A 23,296-nucleotide genomic window follows, 5' to 3' on the forward strand; every position below is an offset into this window, starting at 1 on the left:
TCGATGGAATACTGATTTCCAGACCCCATGCCCAGATATTCTAAGTAGGAGTGTGAGAACCTAGTTTCTAAAGCTCCCCAAGTGAATCTGTTTAGCCACGTAAAGGCTCAGCTGGCTGGTATGATCATGCTCTTCTTGGAAGCTTAAAATGCTGGGTGGTGGTAGTCCTCTAGAGAAACAAAGGGGGAGCGGGTGAAGAGACGCAGGAATAGCTCAGGGTTCTGAAATGTTCCATTCACACATTTTACATACATGTATAGTACGAAGTATATACACTGAAGGAATATCAAGTAAGAGTGGGGTGAAATTAATGAGGATTTCCCATATGTACTATTTTGAAGGAAGAAAAGGACAAAATAAAGGGAAATTGTTTGCAAAGTGTTCAGCTTTGGGGTTAAGAACTCTGGGAATCATTCAAACAGCTTTGTATAAATTGGTGATAAAGAGCAGCATCAAGCATTAAAGGGTTATTTAGCAAGTTATTTTTATAGAACTTTAATTTTCTTATCTCAAATATTGAGATAAAGTCCCTCTTTTTTTGTGAGGATTAAAACCTTTAATTTACATTTAAAGAGCTATGTGAGGCCAGTGGCTACTCAGTGCAGCTCTGTATGTTGGAGATTTGAGTCACTGGCCCAAAGATAGAACAGGTAAATTTTGTTACGTGTTGTTTTTTTTTTTACCATAATAAAAAATAATTTTAAAAAAGAATTAGGAATATTCTTTTCTATTCGATTAGGGGGAGGTGGAATCATCTGAGAGGCTGTTAGAAGGAGTAAGAAAGAGGAAAGCTAGTAGAAAGTATTCCTGGATAAAGCAAAAAATGGATTGCCAGGATTTGGTGGCAGGGAGCAAACACAAGAGGGAACTGAAAAGGTTTTTAAGATTTAATGTTAGATATAAAACTATTAACCCTCTAAAAGAAAATATAGGAGAAAATTTTAGTGACCTTGGATTTGGTAAAGACTTCTCAAAAAGGACACAAATCACGAATTATATTGTAAATCTGACTGTAAAAATCAAATACTTTATCCATTCATCTCTCGGCAGACATTAAGTTTGCTTTCATGTCTTGGTTATAGTAAATAGTGCTGCTATGAACATTGGAGTGCATGTTATCTTTTTGTGTGCGTGTGTGTGTGTTGCATAGACCATGTTTAATGACCATAATGCAATTAAGCTAGATGACAATAACAAATGAATTAACTAGAAAAATCCACTTGAAAATAAAAAAATCACATGTCTAAATAACTCATGTCAAAAAGGAGAAAATGATGAAAATTAGAAAATACCCAGAACTAAATAATACTGAAAATACTACATATCAAAACTTGTGAGATGCAGCTAGAATGGCACTTAAACAAAATCTGTGTAATAAAACATATTCATAAAGACTGAAAAGTTAATGAACTAAGCTTATTCCAACTTAATTAGAAACAAAATGATAGAATAAATGCAAAGGTAGTAAAAGGAAATATTGAGCAAAGTTACTAAAATTAGAAATATGTCTAATAGAGACAATCAGCAAAGTCAAAAGTAAATGCTTCAAAAAGACTAAAATAATTATCAAGTATCTGCGAAGGTTCTTAGGGAAATTATAATTATGAGGTGTATAAGATGGCACACAATGCATATGTAACAATAGAAAGATAGTAAGAAATTGTCATGAACACCTTTATAGTAAATAGAAAACATAAATACCTGGGGAAAGTGCCAAAAGTTATTAAAAACAAAAGAGATAATATGAAAAGTTCTATAACAAAGAAACCATCAGTTGTTTAAAATTGTCCCATATAGAAATACAGGGCCCAGAGGGTTGTACCCATGAGTTCTACCAAATGTTTAATAAACCGGTGATTCCAATATCATACAAATTCTTTCAGAGACTATGAAGAGGGAACATTTCCCTATTCATTTTATAAGGCTGGTATACCTTGATACCTAAATCTAACATCTCAGGAGATGAAGAAAAGCATCCAGTAAAATTTAACATCTACTGAATTTTTTAAAAATACTCTATTACAAGCTAAACATAGAGAAAATTTCCTTAAACTGATAAAAGGTATCTACAATAGCGTCATAGCAACCAACATACTGAATAGTTTAAATTTTTTTTAATTCTCTTCAAAATTAAGAACAAGTCAAAAATGCTGTGACTGCTTATATTCAGCATTATATTCTAGTCCTAACCAGTTGAGCAATACAAGAAAAAAAAGTCATAAAGATTGGAAAGGAGTAAACAAAACTATCATTATTCATAAAGTGTTAAGATTATCTATGAAGAATAGCCAAAGGAATCTGCAGATTATTCAAATTAGGATAATTTAATAAAGTCAGCTACAAAATCAATATGTATGCTGACAATTTCATTTCTATACACCAGATTAAACTTCAAAAAGTAAAATTAACAAAAATTTGCAAGAAATGAGAAAATTATACAACTGTTAAACTATATTAAATATTTAAATTAATGAATCTAAATAAGATCAAATAAATGGAGAAATACACCTTATTCATGGATATGAAGAATCAAAACTATAAGAATAGCAATACAATACTATTTCTACTTCAGTTCCAATAGGGTTTTTCACAGAACTTAAGAAGCTGACTCTAAAATTCATGTGGAAAAACCAAAGGACACTTCTGAAAAGAAAAATCACTGTGGGGGACTTACTGTACCAGATTTTTTAAATTATTGTGAAATTACCAAATTACGGCAGTGTCCTTTTATTGTAGGCACAAATAAATTGAACAGTCCAATAGAACAAGTTAGAGAGTCCAAAGACAGACCGACAAATATCTGGAAACTTGATAGATGAGAACTGGTATTGCAGATAAGTAGGAAAAAGGAAAGTTCATTCCTTAAATCTTTCTGGGAGAATTAGTAGTCTTACAGAAAAATTGTACACTGTAATCTTGTCTTAAGTAACAGGGAGTGCATGTATCTTTTCAAATTAGAGTTTCTTTTCTGGATATGTGCCCAGGAGTGGGACTGCTGGATCATATGGTAATTCTATTTTTAGTTTATAAGGAACCTCCATACGGTTCTCCATTGTGAGAACACCAATTTACATTCCCACCAACAGTGTAGGAGGGTTCCCTTTTCTCCATAACTTCTCCAGTATTTAATATTTGTAGACTTTGTGATGATGGCCATTCTGACCTGTGTGAGGTGGTACCTCATTGTGGTTTTGATTTGCATTTCCTAATGATTAGTGATGTTGAGCATCTTTTTATGTGCCTGCTGACCATCAGTATGTCTTCTTTGGAGAAATGTCGATTTAGGTCTAATGCTCATTTAAACATTTTTTTAAAATATTGAGCTGTATAAGCTGTTTGTATATTCTGGAAATTAATCTCTTCTTGGTCACATCGTTTGCAAATATTTTCTCCCATTCCATAGGGTGTCTTTTTGTTTTATGATTTCCTTTGCTGTGCTGAACTTAATTTTTATGAGGTTCTTTTAAGCAGTGGCACTTCTCATAAGTTTAGTCATTGCAGTAATTCTGAAAATTTATATAGAATTGTTTGACTACCTAAGAGAAAATGCTGAAGAATAATGTACCGACTTTTATTATTTATTTCAGTTTTCTAGGGTAATACAGCGGTGGAGATGGCTGCATCATGTAACTGGATTTAGAGAAATTAATTCCTATGAAAACCAATTAGGAAATACAGCACCTCTGCAAAATTCTCAGGCCATCCAGACCAGTTCTTACTGGCCAACATTTGTAAGTGATATTTTAGAGAAGTGTAGTCTTTAAGCTCCTTCATACAAGCCAAGTTATTGCAGGTGATAATTGAGAGAACATAGCAACTCCAAAACTGAACCAGGAGGTTGCTGTTTAGTTCACTTTCTGTGCTAGGCTCACATTTTTTATCAAAAAGACCAACGAGAATAGGAAGGAACTGCAGGTGTTTGGCTTTTCTCTGGTTGACAGGGTTTAAGTAGCACCAACACGCCACACTCTGGAGAAGCAGGATCTTTACTTTTGGTGCCATCTCGTAATTCTGCAACAAGTGAGCTACATCTTGCATATACTCAGCTGCAAAATTTCCAGCAGTTGGTCCTCCTGTAAAACAAACATTTGCATTTCCAGAAGTATCTGATGTATCTAGTAACTAGTGACATCTGAGGGCTCATATGTTCATATTCTTGTCACTACATATGGGACACTGGCTACTTTGAATTTATCTCTTTTTCTCCTCCCTGTCCCGTGTGCTCCTGTGAAGGTGGAGAGTGCATGCTGATCAGCAGGGAGTAATAGGAGGAGCCCTGGAAGGTCCCTGTCTGCCAAAAGCTCCTCCCTGGTTTCTTTAATCAGGCAAGTAGGGGTCAGTATTTCAAGGTGAATAAAACCTGACTGGGTTCACTTAGCAAATCTTCCTCATGGTCTCATTCCTGAGTCTCTGTCTTCAATACTTGAAAAAAGAGCAGAGCATTAGAGCAAACAAAGAGTAAACCAAAAGGCTGAGCTGCAAAGTCAGAATCTAACAGCAAGAGAGAGGTTTTTCCTGAGTTACCCATCGCTGTCCTTTCTCCTTACGCATTTCTCAGCCCTCTTTTGCAGACTTGGGACCAACCTGGTGCTTGACTCTACTTCTATCACATACCTGAACCTCAGATCTTCTTAGTTCAAATCTCCAACTCCAAGAAGGTACTAGAGAAGGCGGCATTGGTGAAGACAGCTTAGATGGTGAGGAGTAGCTGGCATAGTTGGCTGAATTCTAGCCACTGGAGTTTTGTCCCAGCTTGGATTCCTCTTACTTGCACTACCAAAGTCCCATGGTCCCAAGAATATTCTATTCAATGTAAAGTTTTAGCCAAAACCTGGGCATAAGCCTGTTCCATTGTTTTGACTAGCATAGCCAGGGCTAAATAACATCAAGTTAAGTGATGCAGATCCCTTTATCAGAGCAAACTGTACCTCACAAGGTGATTACCACTGTGCAGGGGACTGAGCCTGCCTCACGGCGGGTGCCACTGACCCCTCCTTCACATGGGAGTCCTGAGTATCTGTCATCTCTCTAATCCTATGCTGCTGGTTCTCAATCATTCTGACACCCAGGCCCCCCTGGTCCTTGAAAACAGTCACTATTTTCCCTCATGGACACGATTCTGTGAAAGATTTAGTCTGTCATACTATATCTAACTAACTTATTTTCCCATTTAAAAAATAATTAACCGACCTATGACACTAACAGCTACCAACCAGAGCTTCTGATTAGGAGATGTGTTGTTGAGGACTATCTATAAATTATTTTTTACATATCCTGAAATTTATTAGAAAAAAATGAAGCAAGTTTGGACGTGGCAATCATTTAGAGTGATGTGTGTTTAAATGGTTTACCATTTAACTTTCTAGCCAAGTATACATTAATAGTTGCTTTTCACTCATGCACCTACTGGCTTTCCTGGCGGGTGTTTTAAGAGCCTTATGTTCTTATTGATTTTTCTCAACTATTGTCTGGGTAATGCATTTTTATAAGATAAAAAATAAAATATCAAGTAGTTTTTACCCTGTAAAAGGGTTGAAATTATACCAATTCAGTGTAGGTTCTTTGATTTTTTTTTTTTTGATATTGAAAACTTTGATAGGCAATTTCAGTATATGTATATATATGTATTTTTAATTAATACAAGCAGAAAAATAATTAGTAATTTATTTGATGGACACATTCTTTTAAAGTGTGAGATTGTTGAGGAGATAGTAATTATCTTTGGTGGTATAAAGACCAAAAACTAATAATTTAGGCAAAGGAAATATTATTGGGATGTTAGACTAGCGCTCTGAGAACCACTCCCTGACAGTATTGTAACAGGCAAAAAGATTTTGGAACACCTGTTTCAGCAGAGCTGGTTAAGTCAGTACCTGTAAAGGCCAACAGTCCGATTTTATAGGCAGCTTGAGCTCTCTTTTCAATGGCGAGAGATTGATCCTTCAGCATATTGCCAAGCACCACAATTTTTTCTTTGTGAAAAATGCTCTCAGCTGGAGGGATGTGTTTTTCTTCCTTCTTAGTGAAAAAGCCCTTAATGGTGACACTCCAGCATTGCTGGAGGTGGTGATACAGCCGCACAAAATGTCGATAAATCTGAGTCCAAAACTGCACATAATAAGCCTGGCTCTTAGCCATTGTGTAAAAAGGCCCAGGGCGCTTCGGTTACACCACAGGCAGTGACAGAAGTGAACAGTCAGGAACTCTGGAATGCAGCACTTAGCAACACTGCGGAATGGAATACACGAACCAGGGGGAAGCAACGTACACCTAGATTCTTCCTTCAGCCTGGCATTGAAGGCCTTCTACAATTTGAGCTCAACCAAGCTTACTTTGACTTCTCTGGTGCACACACACACAGATCTCAGCTTAAACTAGTCAAGTTTCTCCTAACACACACCAAGCTCATTCTGTCTTTGCACCTTTGGTAAGGCAATGACTTCTAGGAACTGGCCTATTCTGTGCTGACTGTTACAGCATGTACTCAACTTCTTTCCATTGATCTTTCATGCCTGTTTGGCTTGTTTGTTACGTAGAGTTTTTCTCTACATCATGGATTTCCTACATTGATCCTATTTTGGAAACAATCAAAAAAGATCTTCCGGGGGGAGAGTGTAGGTCAGTGGTAGAGCAAGTGCTTAGCATGCACAAGGTCTTAGGTTCAATCCCCAATCCCTCCATTAGAAAACAAAACAAAACTGAAAAAAAAAAGACTTTCCATAGCTCTCACCATCACATCCACCCACTGATCTGTGTCTGTACCTGTATACTCTGACTTCCCTCCTGTTACATGGATGTCTTCTCCACTTAACACAGATTTCAACCAATCCCTCTCACTCCATTCAAGGAGACTGGTTCCAATTCTTCTCTTGCTTCATTAATTTTTCCATCTCAACGGGGTCCTTTGCATTATCAACAAGCACGCTGTCCTTTTTCTCATCAAAAAAAAGAAAACAACGTTCTTGACCTCATCTAGCCCCTCCCCCTAGTCATTACACATTCATTTTTCTGCTCCCCTTTATATAAAAACTTTTCAAAGTGTTGCCATACTAGCCATTTCAAATATTCTTTCATTCTCCCTTGGATGTATTCCAAATTGGATTTCAACCCCACAACTCGACTGAAATTGTTTGTCAGGGATACTGATGACTTCCATTCTGCTGAATCCAGTTCTCAGTCCTCAGCATTTGTGACTCATTTTTCCTTGAAACACTTTTTTCTTTACCTGGCTTCTAAGATGTCATACTCATTTAATGTTTCCCTACTGTCCACTGTTCTTTTTCCTTTGCTCCTTCCCCCTCTCCTTTCTGACCTCTAAATACTAGTGTCCCAAGTCTCAGTCCTTGCACTTCTTCTTGTTTTCTATCTGTACTTCCTGGATGAAATAAAGGCTTTAAGTAAAATCCATCTGCTGAAGACTCCCAATTTTGTATTTTTAACTGGTTTCTCACCTGAACTCCAGTTACTTTCAATCACCAACTTGGTATCTACATTTGGATGGCTCAGAGGCTCCCCCAACTTAACATGTCCAAAGCAGAATTCCTAGTCTTTCTCTCGGAACCTGCTGCTTCTCAGTTTCCAAGTCTTAGAAGATGGCATTCCATCCTTCCAGCTGTTCAGACTGAAATTTTCGGATTCACCCTTGGCTTCTGTCTGTTTCACATTTCATTTCTAACTGATCAAAAAATCCTATTGGCTCTACTTTCGAAGTAGAAATTTGGACACCTGCCAAAATTGGGACATCCTCAAAATGTACTTCCTGTTCTCTTCAAATATAGTAAGTGTGGAAGTTTAAAAATGGGGGAGGGCATTACTGTTCTAGATTAAAAGAGCCTAAAGAGGAGCATTAACATATGATCCAGCAATCCCATTCCTAGCCATATATCCAGAGAAAACACTAATTCAAAAAGATGCATGCACCCCAATGTTCATAGCTGCACTATTTACAATAGCCAAGACATGGAAGCAACCTAAACGTCCACTGACAGACGACTGGATAAAGAAGGTGCGGGTGTGTGTGTGTACCACTCAGCCATAAAAAAAGAATGAAATAATGCCATTTGCAGCAACATGGATGGACCTAGACATTACCATAAAGTGAAGTAAGTCAGAGAAAGACAAATATCGTATGATAGAATTTATATATGGAATCTAAGATATGATACGAAGGAACTTATTTACAAAATAGAAACAGCTTCACAGACATAGAAAACAAACTTATGGTTACCAGAGGGAAAAGGGCAAGGGAGGAATAAATTGGGAGTTTGGGATTTGCAGACTAACTACTATATATAAAATAGATGAACAGCAAGGTCCTATGGTATACACAGGGAACTATATTCAATATCTTGTAATAAACCATAATGGAAAAGAATATGAAAAAGAATAGACATATACATATATGTATAAAACTGAATCACTTTGCTGTACACTAGAAACTAACACAACATTGTAAATCCACTGTATTTTAATTTTAGAGAAAAGAACCTGATGAGGCATGAGAACTAAATTAAACATGTAACCCATGGTTGGATCCTGTTTCCATATGCGTGTATACACTATAAAGGCTATTAATGGGACAATGAGGGAAACATAGACCTGTATTATCCAATATGGTACCCACTAGCCACATGTGGCTATGGGGCACCTGAAATGTGACTAGTCTGAATTGTGATGTGATGTAAGTATAAATTACTGTATTTCAAAGATTTAGTATGAAAAAAAGAATGCAAAATATCTTGCTAATAATTTTTATATTGATTACAAGTTGAAATAATTTGGATATATTAAGTTAAGTAAAACATTTTATTAAAATTAACTTCCCCTGTTCTTTTTACTTTTTTTAACGTAGCTACTAGAAAATCTGAAACATCAAACATGGTCCTTTTTAAGGCCTTTGTGGTTATTGCCTCTGCCTGGGATGCTCTTCCCAGAGATACACACATACCCAGATGACTCACCCTGTCGGTTCCCCAGATCATCCTCAAATATAAGTTTCTATAAGGCCTTCCCTGACCACCCTCCTTGAATCTTGTAGTTTTTGCCTATCACTTCCCCCACCCCCAACATGGGCAATTATTATTCCTTTTCTGTCATTCTATCTCCTCTTTCAAGGATACGAGCCCTGTCAGGGCAGGGATTTTTATGTCCCTTTTTTTTTCTTCACTGCTGTAACTCCATTGCCAAGAAGAGTCCCCAGCATATACATACATTAAAAAAGTAAGTATGCAATAGATACTTGTTGAGACGTTAAGAGAACTAGTTTTTAACAAATATCGTTCCCTACAAAAGGTGTACTTAGAATTTTCTCAAAAATAAAAAAATATTTGTTTTATAAGAGATACTGCCCCCAGGAAAATCTCAGGGACTCTTTTTACCCTCAAGGGGCTGCTCGTGGATACCATAACTCTGAAACGCTGCTCTAGGACACGCGGTTTGCAGAGATGCCGCTGATTCGGATCACAAGGCATCATCACAAAGTACGTAGACGAGAGAACATAGAAGCTTATTTTCTAAACAGTGCAGGCTCTACGTTATGGGCACCAGCCGTTACTGCAGCAAGGACAACTACCCATGATGGAGTCAGTCCCTGGGCATCAGTGAGGCGTGCACGTAGTGCCTATCAAGATTTCTTCAATTAGAGTACCTCCTAACTATATTGTTTATGCAAGCTGGCATTGGGAAGACATAAAGTTAAGGCCTTTGGGTGATACAGAAATAAATGCATTGAGAGTGGCCAAGATTTGGGAGTAGGAAGACACTGAGCTCCATTCCTCACAAGCACATCTAAATTAAAACTATCTGCAGAACCACAATGGATGAAAAAGACACGAATCTACCAGAACAGATCTACAAGTAAAGACTCAACGAAGGAATCACAAGATGAGCAGGAGGGGCAGACTCGCAATGTAATCAAATCCCTTACCCCGCGGTGGGCGACCCACACGATGGAGAATAATTACCGAGGCCCTCCCACAGGGGTGACAGTTCTGGGCCCAACGTCAGGCTCCCCAGGCCGGGGTTCCGGCGCCAGGAAGACCAGCCCGCAGAACAGTCGGCTTTGCTGGCCAGCGGGGCCTCAGTGCTGGAGCCCCACAGGCTTAAAGGCGCACAGTGCACACAAACTCTCAGGCGCAGGGGGACCCAGGGCAAAGCAGTCATTTGACAGGAGCCTGGGCCAGACCTACCTGCGGGTCTTGGAGAGTCTCCCCGCGAGGCGGAGGGCGGCTGCGGCTTACCGGAGACACAGGCTCTGGTGGCGGCCATATTTGGGAGCCACAGGTGCTGCCACTGTGTGGGGTCCTCCCTCCTCCCACTGGCTCGTTAGCGCCAGACCAGCCCCCACCCAACAGCCAGTGCTGGGACGCCTCAGGCTAAATAACTAACTGGGCGGGGACTCAGCCCCACCCTTCAGCAGAACTGCCGCCTAAGGGCTAAAGAGCCCACAGCTGCCTCTGGGCTCGCCCCCGGGCACCGCCCCGCCCACCCGAGGGCCAGGACCCAGCTCGGCCCACCAGTGGACAGGCACGGGGCCTCCCGCCAGGAAGCCTGGGGAAGTCTGGAGACCAGCCTCACTCACGTCTGGGGAGACATAGGAAGCAAGAAAACTATGATCCTGCAACACAGGCCAGGCCCTACCCTGGGGCCAGCTAGTCCCTGGCCCTGCCCACTACCAGGCCAATGCAACCTGCAGGACACCCCAGACCCCATACCCAACTGTATCAGGAACCGACCCCCACCTCGCCCCTCCCCCCTCCCCCCTCCCCGAATATCTGAAAGGAGCTCTGGGATCCCTGGGCCCTGCAGCCAGACTCCAGGAACCAGCTCTGCCTGCCAGTAGTCTAAAACCAATTCCAGGATCTGGCCTCACCTACCAATAAGAGGGCAACAGCCTCAATGTTTTTCGGGCCCTGACTCCGCCCACCAGTGAGTCAGCACTAGCCCAGGGGCTCCTTAAGATTCCACAACCAACCACGCTGTGACTGGGCCCGGCTAAACAGCGGTCAACAGCATCCAGCATCCACACAAGGCAACCAACCAGCCTAGGGCCCAACCAAGCCTACCATACTGCCCACAGAGTCAGCCCTTCCCAACAGGAGGGCCCACACAGCCCTCTTAGGGAGAATCCCTGAGCGTACAGCTTGAGTGACGAGAGCAGGGGTGCACTGCTGGGACACCTCGTACAGAGACCACTTCTCCAAGGTCGAGAAACGTAATTCACCTACAACATTCTTAAAAATACCAACAGCAACTTAGACAAAATGAGGCGGTAGAGGAATATGTTCGAGACGAAGGAACAAGATGAAACGCTGCTCTTTTTTCTGCAATTAGCTTTACAACAAATCTGAGAAGTAAATATTATTATCCTCATAGAAAGATGAAGGAATTTCAAGATAAGAATAAATTCAAGTTGAGAATGAGGTGTAGTGTGTTGTGTAAATACGAACTCAAGAAGGGCATGTGAAAAAATACACCAGACTGTGAACATGAGACTAGTAATTCAAAAATAATTTTTATTTTAACTTAGATGATTGAAAGAGTGATGAATACAAATGCCACAAAACTAAAAGCACCCCCTTCAACCAAAAAATAAAATGCAGAAGTGAATACAAAAGATATGGAATTAATTACTCATGCAATATTCAAAAAATAAAAAAAAACCCCAAACAACAAAACAAACAACTCTGTTAACACTTGTGATTTGACTTTCTATAAAAAGAACTATTTCAGCCATTTAAGAGACTATAGTCTATACATACTACTATAGACTGTACAATGTACCTTTAAAATGAAAGATATATGCATATATATAATATTTATAAATATACAAATATATGTACATTATAACTTCACAGTTGAAAGAACTTATTTGCCAGGAAGCCCAACAAACAATATTCACTTCAAAATGAAATAAGAGTTGTTTTTAAAGGTCTTGCTAAAATGCAAATATTTCAAATGACTTCTAAATATATTTTATACAAACACATTCAGAGAATAGTTGATATTCCACAGTTTAAATTACACTCAAATGTATTATTTTGATAGCTTGGCATATCCCACCTTGTACACTCTTAAGAGGAAGAAAAGTTATTTAATGAGAGCTACTGAATGGACTGTACTTTATTTAAAGGACTTGCTACCCTGATATGGAAGCAGTAATGGAAGCTATTGTTTTAACTGTCTGGCCAAGGGACCTTATCTAGTGATTTATGGTTTCTCTGGGGCAGTAGCCATCATTCAGGGCATTCTTCTTCCCAACCTTATGGTAAGGACCACTTTTAATGACTCTCTGCTTTCAACCCATCAAGATTCCTCCAACTTCTATATTTTTCTACCTTAAGGAGCATCACAGCTTTCTGAAAACTTTTGATTTTGATTTGCCTTAGCAACAAAATGCCTCTACTGTGAAAGTGTCATTAAAAAATGGCTCTTGTTTAAACAAAAAAACCCTTAAGTTTTGAGTATCTTCTTTTGGGGGTGGGGGAGGTAATTAGGTATATTTATTTTTATTTCTTTATTTTTAACTGAGGTATGGGGATTGAAGAGCCACATGCTACACTTGGTTATATTTCTTATATTTTTCTTTTTCTTTTTTTTTTTTTAGGGGAGTTACCGGGGATTGAATCCAGGACCTCATGCATACTAAGCAAGCACTCTGCCACTGAGCCATACCCTCCCTGCCTTGAACATCTTGTTTTAGATGAGTGCAGGTATAATCTTAATAAAGTGGTTCTTGGTCATCTACCCTTTTTTTTTTACCGTAATGGAAACATGCCTTTGGAATTTTCAAGATGGACAAAAGAAACAAAAGCAATAGTGGAAGCTTGAAAAAATGAAATTGAAAAAAATTAAACTCTTACAATGTGTCCCTTCACCAGGTTCTGCAGGCAAAATTTTGTTTGAAGAAATCCTTTTTTGTACTTTACATTTAAGGTAAAACCAGGTAGCTAAGGGGGCCACTCAACCTGGAGAACACGACAGAGGAAAAACTGCAAGGCGTATGATATTTATCAAATTATCACATGACTATTTCAAGCTTATAGAAGAGCTTCCAAAAAGGTACAACGATGGCTGTTTTAAAATTCCATACATACTAGATAAGACGGACTCTTTTACTAAGTGTCCTCAGATGCAGTCAACAACGTAATCTACTGAAATATACATAGCCCTGTTCTGTTGGCCAAAGGAAAAGTAGATAGGTGCTGTGAAACTGGACTTTGAATTCCTTCTGTAACATGTTAAATTTCCAGACAACTTCAACAGTTTCCAGCTAAATCAAAGCACCATCTTGGTTAACAGGGCCATTTATTAAGACAGCTGTTAGGCAGAGTTAACTGGCAACTAAAAGGCCGTGGCAACTTCACTTGCGTGACGACCTCCAACTTTAACACAGTCTCGAGGAAATTTGTCCAACTGTTCATAGGCCAGCCGCCCATCTTCTCCTGGATACAGAAATCAAAAATGAGTATCAGTTTGAACCTAACTTTTTCATTCCTCGTTCAGAATAAGTTAATACCAGGTATTTAGGTATATGTTGCTATATTTTGCTAATGTTAACTTCAGGTAGGGAAAAGCCATCTTTGGTTCTTCTTACTCATGTTGTTTTCTAGGTAGTGTTTAGAATAACCAAGAACTTTTGAGCTAATGCTAGAGACTAAGAGAACACTAAGGGACAAAAAAAGTTCTAACTGATACTATCCTGGGCACATTTTTAGGGAATTAAATAATTTCTGTGCCTAAAATAAGCCGTAAGGAATAATCGTTTTATCCTTTAAACAAACATACGTTGGCTAAGGTTTCTGTGCACTGAATGATATATTCAATGGCAGAATTGAGCCTTATTCAGTTGGTAACTGTAAGAAAGGACACCAAATAATGAGTCTGGTTGTCAGGGTGATTACAAATGCCTTGAGATTCTCTCTCACATTATTAAGCTGCTAGAGTCAAACTAGGGTGGCAGCTTTTTTCCAACTTGTATTATTGACCAGATTACATTTGAGGACTTTCAGGAGTATAGCTTTTACACTTTAAGAGTACACTGTAGTAGTAAACTGATTCATAACAAGTATTTATATTTTGTATACAGAGTTTAAAAAAAAGGCTCTCTCCACCCTCCCAACTCTAAAGAAAATAAATAAATAAAAGTATGAAACCTGCTAGGCATGAACCTTTACAGTGTGAAGTGAAGGAGAAAGGTTATTTGAATATTCCAGAATAAAATAAATACTTCACTTCTTTTCTTTGGTGTCAGGGCTCAGGTGGGCATAGGCCCGCAGGGCAATCAGAGGTTAACCTGAGAGTCTGGGGGAGGCTGTGGGATGTGGGGGATTAAGGCCTTTCCTGGGGGATGAATCCTTGAAACCTCAGCCAACTCCAATCAGCAATCCAACCTGGACTCCTGACTACTACACCTCTGCTTCATAGTTCAGTGTTTCTGTTTTTGATTCCAAATAGTGCACAGAGTGAATTATCCAGCTAGAAAGGCTCCAGAGAGTAACCTTCCCCCTCAACATCCAGACAGAAGAAGGAGCTGGGGTGAGATGGAGAATGATTAGTTCCTCATACTGTGTGTGTGTGTGTGTGTGTGTGTGTGTGTGTGTGTGTGTGTGTGTGTGCAGATGGCCTACAGGTGGGAAATTGCCAAAACAGGGCACATGAAACTTCTCCTTACCAATCTGTTTGAGAGTGTCAGAAGTAAACACTCATGTAAAAACAACAACAACAACAACAACTCACCAAGAGACAAGAGGGTTTCTGAGGCCACATTCCTGATTTCTTCAGTATCAGACTGACACAATGTCACTAGCATTTTAATGCTTTCAGTAGCCTACAAGGAGAAAGTAGTTAAAACAGAGTTCTGTCACTTATGTGTGGGATTACATGAGCCTTATCATTTCATAGCTGATGGGGACTTTAAAAACCATCTTACCCCGGAGTTCCCAAACCTAGCTGAGTGTCAAGATCACTTAGGGAGCTCCTGTAAAAGTACAGATTCCTGGGTACCACTCTAGATGCACTGCATTAGACTTTCCTAGGTTGGAGCCCAGGATTTGTACTTGCAGGAGCTCTGGTGATCGGCGAAGTTCCTCATTTCACAGAGGACGCCAGGCCTGGAGAAGTGCAGTGACCCGCCTACTTTTCCAGAATAGAATCCACTTGCCTAGTTCTTTCTATTGTATCTCACTCCTTCCAAAAATAGCTCTAATTTAAGAATTCCTAATTTTAGCTTCTAGAGTAAAACAGAGCAGGACAATAAGGTTCGAGGATAGGAATTCTTCTATTTGTATTCCACAAACATTTACTGAGCATTCTGTGAACCAGGCAGTTCATAGAGCCTGGGAGACTCAGTAATGAATATGACACAGTCGTGGCCCCTAAGAGTTTACAGTCTGGTGAGAAGACAGATCGTGAAACAAATGAAATAATTCTTACAACAATTGAGGCTGAGTCAAGGAATGCTAGGGCAGAACACGCCTGAGAAATGCAGCCTGGTCTGATCAGGGAAGTCTTCCTGGAGAAAGTGATATCTTAGAGGAATTAGTCAAATTTGGGCACTTTGTGGTAGGGGTTGTGTGTGTGTGGATATGTGTGTGTAGTGTTTGGGGGGGCAGAGAAGGAAATAATTCTAGGTCAGGGGAATAACTTGGTACAGGGCCCAAATTGAGGGGGGCCTTAGAAGCCACATGACAGGTTTTGGACATCATTCTAAGATCATGGAAAGCCATGTAAGGGTTTCAAGGAGGATTTGTATTTTATTACGAGCTTTCTGAATGCAGTGGAGAGGATGGACCACAAGGAGGCAGTGAGACTGCTGGGAAGGTGGCTGGAATCCAGGTGAGCAGAATGGGGATAAAGAGGGAACAAATTCCCGCTACTAAGGTTGTGGGGTCCACGGGATGAGGAGGCTGGTTGGATGTGGAGGATGAAGGCAAGGACCAGGTCACCGATGGCTCCTGGGAGCTACTGGGAGATGGATGTACAATCCACCAAGATACGGGAGAATAGAGGTGGGGGTGAGAGAGGTGAGGGTGAGAGAGGTGGAGTGAGAAGTGACTTCCTGGGGGAGGTAACTAATAGCACGCTGGATCCCAGATAGGAAGGGAAGGCCTGCACTGGAAATATTGGGAGTTATTAGCATATAGATAACAAGGAAAACCGCCCAAGTCACTGTTTACCCAGGGAAGACATGCAGAGGGGGAAGGGGCCCAGCAGAGTGCCTCTAGGAACACCAACAGGAAGGGCAGGTAGAAGGAAGAGAGCCTGCCACCAAATCAAATGTTCTTTCTGAGCTTGTGAAGAGTCGATAGTGGGTAACAAATTATGGTTTTCTTTCCTGGGAGGAAATTAGGCTTCCGAAGTGGCAGTGGCACTGCCGAGTACCAGAAGACGGCAAACAGCAGTGAGTAGCATGGATAGACTCTGGGTTATTTTAGCCCAATGAGATAGATGGGGGACCTAAAATTGAGAAAGCCACTGGATATGAGGACCTTGACCTCTCCGGCTTGCTTCCAGTTTGATAATAGAAAAGATAAATGTGGGATGTCTACTTGCTAACATTAATTTGAAACAATTTTCTTCCCTACAGTCGATTGGTTTGGGTGGGTGAAATCATAAGTCTGCACTGTTTTTTGCCTGGCATGGAGCCCCTTTTAAAGGAGCTGGGGGGCTGGGAATGGTTTAGAAAGAGATATTTTATTTAGCATCAAGGATCCTGCCTATCCCCCAGGAAAAAAGGGTAAAAGGGAGTAACTGGTGCTCTCAGACTTGGGATATGCTGGAGTTTAAAACTAGCCTTTACTATAACCTTCACAGCATGTAAATCCACAAAAACTGAAATAGACTACTGTATTATTTTTAAAAAAAGTTTTTTTGGTGTGGGTGGGGAGGTAATTAGGATTATTTATTTATGTATTTAATGGCGGTCCTGGGGATTGAACCCAGGACCTTGTACATGCTAAGCACACACTCTACCACTGAGCTATACCCTCCCTCCTGGACCACTGTATCCTTATGTCTTAATTTACATTAACTCTAAGTCACAGCCATCATCACTGATCTGTCAGTGTACATCAGGAGAGCACCCAAATACACAGCAACCACCGTGGGCTTTTTTTGGTCACCTAAAGGTAATTTTTTGACTAAGTCACAAGGAAGGCAAATTTTCCCAGAGCTATTTTTCTTCATAGGTCATTAACTTTTTCATTTGAGGTATTAATCCCTTTCTTCATGTCCCATCAGGCCTCCCGGTCCCTGCCCTCTTGTCCCGTGCACCCATCCAAGATTTTAGCAAATCTTAAGGTGTGGCCTTTTCATTCTTTTCTCAAGAATCATTAGTCTTATATTTACTGCTTAAGGTCGGTCACATGTTAAATCTTGACTATAGAAAGGCAAACACTTTAATTTTGGTAATTCTCGGCCCCCTTTTTTTTTTTCATTTACACCTCCCTCTGACATGGTTAAGATTGATGAGCTGCTTAGGAACTTAGGAAAAAAGAGTTCATGGGGAAGGATCTGGGAATTTATTGGCATTCTGGATTTTGGTACCTTCTGGCCAATTTGATTTGGCCCTGCTATTTTATGGTACACAAGAAAAATGAGTGAAATCATTGTGTCATTTCTCTTTTGGGATAAGAGATAATTCCTCAGTAGTGACTCAGAGGCAAACTGATTCCTGAGGGCTATTGAAAAACTGAATTGTTTTCTGCAGTGTGTATTGTCTTTAACAAAACAAAGCCACATTTGGTGACTATTTGAAGACAAAAAGGACTCCCAAACTAATATACAGTGTCAAGGAGAGGAGAAATGCTGCTAGAGCAAGTACTTTTGAATATGGAAAGAAAGCTCTTCTAGGTACTTGGCTTGGCCTCAAAGCCCAAGTCAGATCAAAGCTGACCTGCCAGGGGCTCTGAGGCTGGGCCTTACCTTCAGGCTTTTCAGGGCCAAGCAAGCTGCCTTCTGGAGCTGGAGGTTAGTCTTTGTCAGTGCTTCACAGTAATAGAGCAAGGCCTGAAAGAGAGGGAAGGACACGGCAAAGGCATTTTGATTTGTTTGGAGCTTTAGACGTAGATATCATTTTTACTCCCTGAGATAAACTACAGATAAAACGAGACATTTTGCACAACCTTCAGAGCAAAAAAAAAAAAAAAAAAAAAAAAAAAAAATCTATTAAAATTCATGTTGATTAAAAGAGCTGTTCCTTTTTTTTTTTTTTAACATTTTTTTTTTATTGAGTTATAGTCATTTTACAATGTTGTGTCAAAGAGCTGTTTCTTTATTCAATTCATTGATGCCTTCTATTCCATCAGGTCATGGACTCTGGGGAATATAAAGTTGGAAGATACAATGTAATGATTCCAGCTTTCAAGATGGCCCTCGGGTCACCTAGAAATTCTGTTTAGAAGGAACCACACAGAAGAAAGGCATTCTTTACATAAGAAAGCTCCAAGATGCTAAGTCACAGGGTAAAAAAAAATCACCTTCTGGAGGGCTAGGGCAGGTTTCATGAAAATGATGTTTGAATTGGATGGGAAAGGATGGGTTAGAGACACTGGGGGAGAAAAGGGCCTCCAGCAGAATGGAAGAAGGAAGGAGGCAGGAAGTTCCAGGAAGAAGGTGGTGCTGAGTTTCACTCTGTGCAAAAATCTCTACATAAAAATAAACTCTCTTATTTTTATCAATCTAATTACTTCGTAAATAGTTTGTGTTTCTTAGATTCCTCTCTTTTCCAGGGTCCCTGTCTTGTCAAGGTCTTGATTTTGTGCCTGGATCACTATCATGGCATTTCTGCTTCCAGGGACCTAAGGATTGGCGGGGGGTCCCTCCTTCAAGTGTGTGTTCCATCATTTCATGCCTTACCTTTTCCCTGAAATGCTCGTTTCTGGAGGCTGCTGCCAAGTAAAGCATCACAGCCTCACTAACTTCACTGTCATCGCCGGTTAAGAGCAGAGCCAGAGTCCTGAGGATCTCCTGCTGGGCTGGGAGGCTGCTGGGCGTGAGGTCGCTCATGGCCTGGAGCAGTTTTTCATCTCTTAGTGACTGCAGAGTCTGAAGCATGGAAACTGGAGAGTAGACAACAGAGTTCACCTTCTGACAGTAAAGTAACATTCTCATTAAAAATATGTCAGACTCAAGGATACACATGATAACAGACCCAAGGATATATGAAAAATTAGCACATGAGAAAGGCAATGTTTCCAATTAATGAGAAAAGGACAGATTATCCAAATAACTATATGAATGCAAAGGATGAATACAATGAGAAAAAAGTGAAGGTGGATCACCAGCTCAGAATGGCTCCTAAAATAACTTACAGCTGAATTAAATAGTCAAATGGAAAAATAATAGTGTAGAAAACACCAGTAAGCACTTTCTCCAGTGGTGCTGGTAGAAGCAAACTCCACTGCCCCTCTGTCTTCACCTGCCTGGCAAAACCCTGACCCTGACCCTGACCCTGACCCTGAGTGACCCCCAACTTGGCCGTCTGTCTGCACTCAGGCAACTGGACCCCAGTGGAAAGTGCAGTTGGTCAGAGTATGAAGACAATATGATAAAAAAGAGGATTTAGAGTCCCATTTGGACAGATTGACCATGTTCCATGTACTCTAATCCCTAACTTACAAATGGCAAACACATTAATGAAGGAGAGAAACTACAGTGGAGTCCTAAATCATTTACCAGCTTCATGTTAATGGTACACCCCTGCTGGATGACTGAGATGCGCTTAGCAAATCCTTGGTTCACTGCCAAGGGGCTTACTAATGTTAAAAGTCCAGAAATTATTTCAAAGGCAAATCTCAGCCCAGCTGTTGATTTGGGTAAAAAAAAAGTTACCATCACTAAAAACCATGACCAAAAAGACCAGAGATCATCACTCCACACTGAGCCCCCACAAAGGGTGACCCAGGAATGTGTCCCACCTTGCTTGGCCAGCTGGTTCAAGTAACTCTCAAGGTCACTCACACCGTGGCTGGTAAAGTAGCCGTAATACTGGAAAACAGTGATGACTTCGGAGGAGAGGCTGGAGGTAAGCAGGGGCTCAGCCCGGTCCAGGATTTGGGACACCAGGGTTCGAAACACTATTTAGAAGGGGAAGATATGAAGCGGCTTTTAAGAAACATGGTCAGTCATTCATTCATTCACTCATTCATCTCTCTGTCTGATGGAGAGAAGTCTATAACATGGGCCAATCTTCTGTGTATGGCCAGGTGATTTTTGCATATTTATACACCTGTGTCACTGTCATTTGGATCAAGATACAGAGCACTGCTGGGACCCCATAAGGTTTTCTTGTGCCCCTTCCCAGTCTGTAGCCACTCACCTGCTCCCACCACAGGTAACTAATAATCGAACTTCCATTGATAAATTAGCTTTGTCTGTTCTTTGTTCTTGAACTTGATATAAATGGAATTATATACTATGTGCTTTTTCTATCTAGCTCCTTTTACTCACCAGAATATCTGTGAGACTCAACCAAATCATTGCTTGCAGCAGTAATTTATTCTCTTTAAAAACTGCCGCATAAGACCCTATTGTATGACTGTATTACAACTTATCCATTCTCTTGCTGGTGGGCATTTGAGTTATTTCCAATGTTTGGCTCCTGTGAATAAAGCTGCTGTGAACCTTCTCATACATGTCCTTTTTTTTTAAATGAGCCTAAGCACGCATGTCTCTTGGTATATTTAGGAGTGGAATTGCTGGATCAGAGGGGAGGAATCTACAGAAACTGCCAACCAGTTTTTTCAAAGTGGTTGTACCCTTTGACACTCCCGTATGGGTGACATTTGAATGAAAAAAGTATCCATCCCCAAACAGCAATACAGACACATAGTGCTTTTAAAGCCACCGCTGATGTTCTGGATGAAAACATGTAGAGTGTCGTTCTTTGCTTAGATTTTACTGAGCAGATGATGTTGTCTCTGGAGAGCAAGCCTCTGGTTCAGGGCTGGCTCCGGGGCCAGGGCGGCGGGGACCCCACCCGCGCTCACCCGCAAACCCGACAACAGCAAGCTTTCCCCACTCCTGCTGCCCTGTACCTGGGTCGGCCAGTCCTGGATAGTCCCTGTTGACGGTTCTGGCAAAGTTGGCTTCAAGCTGCTTAATCACTCTGTCTGCTGAGCTGTGGTAGACCCCAACAGGGCTGCAGCACTTGGTCCAGAATGACAGCAGAGACAGCTTTTTGTGAAATTCTGGAATGGCTGGAAAAGAAGAGCAGGTGGGGGTGGGGCAGGCATCGCCAGGGGCTTTTTTTTTTTTTTTTTTTTTTTAAAGATTGTGGTTTTTAATCAGAACTACAGGACTCTGATCCTATAGCTGGCAGGTGGTGGTCCCAAGGGCAAAGAAGGTGAGATGAGGAACTCATCCAGCCCTGAGCAGTAAAGAAAATGCAGCAACAGCTCAGCTGTTTGCTTTCAGTGATAGAAACCTGCAGGTCTGCCCTGGGGAGAAGGTCTAATCATCTCATTTCCTAGAATTTAACAGCCAAAAAAACCAGGATTGGAGACTCAAACCTCAGGAGATTTTTCTGAAGGGGACGGAGCAGAGCGGTGGGTGACGAGGGAGCTTTTCACCCCGCCTGGGTGGCTCTCAGACAGAAATGACAAGGTCAGCATCTCACTCTCGGGGCTGTGCGCATAAAGAGGGGCAGGGCTGCTGGGGGCAAGCGCAGGAGCCAGAACATCCTGCCCCTTTTCCTGCCTCTCAGACACCTGCCAAGGTCACCTGCTCCTGGGAGGACCAGAAGCAGGAGGCAGAAATGCTTACAAAGAACCTAATAGGAGCTTTAACCATAATGGGAGATAACCCAGGGGATCCTAGTTTTCCACTATTTCTACTGACTCTCTGATGTAAAAAAAAGACAAAAATTCTTGTCTTTAGGAAAGAGCCCTGTAGCCAGACCACACAAATTCAAAAGCATCTTTCCTGTGTCAAGTTCTCCACCTAAAACTCTGATCCAGAGACTCTTGGGGCCTTTGACTTCTTGCATTTCTACCTTTTCCCAGGAGGGTTTGGGAGCATTTGACATCGCTATGGGAGTTGTCTCAGCCAGCAACATGGGGCAAGAACAATCCTGCTCACCTGTCCCTTAAATGGAACCACACCAGCACAAAAAAATCTGTGTAACTCTGCCTGGGAGGTGGATGCTGGTTCTGTGTATACACTGGAGGTGGAGGCCCCTCTAGGAAATAAATAGGTGTCTGCAGGTTTGACTCCAAAGGCTGGAGTGGGGCGTTAAGGAGACCACGCTAGCGTGGAGACACTCCTCTAGCTACAGCCGAAGAACGCGTTTCTGCTCTCCCAACAAAGCAATGAGGAAATGCAGGCCGAGGAGTGAGTTGGTGATGTCGCCTTCCACAAGAACGGCCGTGAACATGCAGGTGCTCACCTTCAATGACAGAACTGATGTTTCCTATGTTCTCATCACTGACAGCAGACAGTTTCTCCATCACTTGGATTTGCCTTGAAAGCTTCTCTAAGAGGTTTCTTGCCACAAATGGGGTTTTGCTTGAGAGAACAATTTGCTGATAAAACAAACAAAACCACGGTGTCAATGATCTTGTTGTCAACAGAGCCTTCCCGACCCAACCTCATCCTTCTGAATGAAAGCGGGGATGTTAAATAAACTCAGACAGGGTTTTTCTGTTCTAGTTTGTTACTGTTCCTCATTCCAGGCCGCTTTCAACATTGGATGCGATCAGACACGTTTTTGTTGCTCTAAACTTTTCATGCTCGTGTAAATTCTGGAATTTTCCCAGTAGAAGAGCTGTAAGGGTATTATAAAGTTGCTTTTCTTGTATGTACTGTGAATCTATAAATCCTCCCTGAAACTTAACCAAAGCATACTTAGGCTGCCCATTGGTGTGTAAGCAGAAAAAAAGATTTATTTTATAAGTGTAGCAATTTTTCACAGCATGGACTTATTTCCTTCTTTTCAAGCTGACAATTAAGAGCATGTTGTAGAACAATCGTGGTTATAATCCAAGCCATCTCATTATAGTTAAGCAGTGCTTGTTACGTACCAGGCCCTGGTCTGAGCCACAAACAGGTATTAGCTCATGTTATTTTGTACAACAACCCAATGAGGTGGGTACTTAAGGCACAGAGAGGTTAAGCAACCTGCCCAAGGGCACATAAATAACAAATGATTTCACTTGTGTGCAAGGCACAAAAATGAGGGAGGGCCTGAGAGAGGAAAGAATAGAAATCAGTTGCTGCCTGAAAATTCTAGTCTTTTCTAAGTCTCTCAGAGATCTGTCTCAGTTACTTGGTAGGCATGGCTGCAGGACACAGACCTGTA

General features: G+C 41.0%; 2 protein-coding genes across 6 annotated transcripts in view; both read right to left on the bottom strand.

The window, feature by feature from the left end:
• Nucleotides 1–3,549: 3,549 nt before the first annotated feature.
• On the bottom strand, nt 3,550–6,138 carry ARMH2 (armadillo like helical domain containing 2). The gene is made up of 2 exons (XM_010980207.2): nt 5,874–6,138; nt 3,550–4,073 (listed from the first exon to the last, which is right to left on the bottom strand). Exons 1-2 carry the CDS (start codon nt 6,136–6,138, stop codon nt 3,646–3,648), a joined length of 693 nt encoding a protein of 230 aa, XP_010978509.1. The 3' UTR covers nt 3,550–3,645.
• A 6,400-nt stretch (nt 6,139–12,538) lies between these two features.
• The window catches only part of RIPOR2 (RHO family interacting cell polarization regulator 2), a 177,198-nt gene continuing 166,440 nt past the window's right edge, over nt 12,539–23,296 (bottom strand). For all 5 annotated transcript variants that reach the window (XM_010980131.3, XM_031435107.2, XM_031435108.2 and 2 more), the window contains 7 exons: nt 22,385–22,520; nt 21,036–21,197; nt 19,917–20,075; nt 18,856–19,058; nt 17,923–18,006; nt 14,737–14,827; nt 12,539–13,442 (listed from right to left, as the gene is read on the bottom strand). In XM_010980131.3, the coding sequence (XP_010978433.1) occupies nt 13,342–13,442; nt 14,737–14,827; nt 17,923–18,006; nt 18,856–19,058; nt 19,917–20,075; nt 21,036–21,197; nt 22,385–22,520 (936 nt within the window). In that variant the 3' untranslated portion in view covers nt 12,539–13,341. The remainder of the gene's footprint in view (nt 13,443–14,736; nt 14,828–17,922; nt 18,007–18,855; nt 19,059–19,916; nt 20,076–21,035; nt 21,198–22,384; nt 22,521–23,296) is intronic.

The sequence above is a fragment of the Camelus dromedarius genome, chromosome 19 (genome assembly GCF_036321535.1).
Source record: "Camelus dromedarius isolate mCamDro1 chromosome 19, mCamDro1.pat, whole genome shotgun sequence".
NCBI classification, from domain to species: Eukaryota; Metazoa; Chordata; class Mammalia; order Artiodactyla; family Camelidae; genus Camelus; species Camelus dromedarius.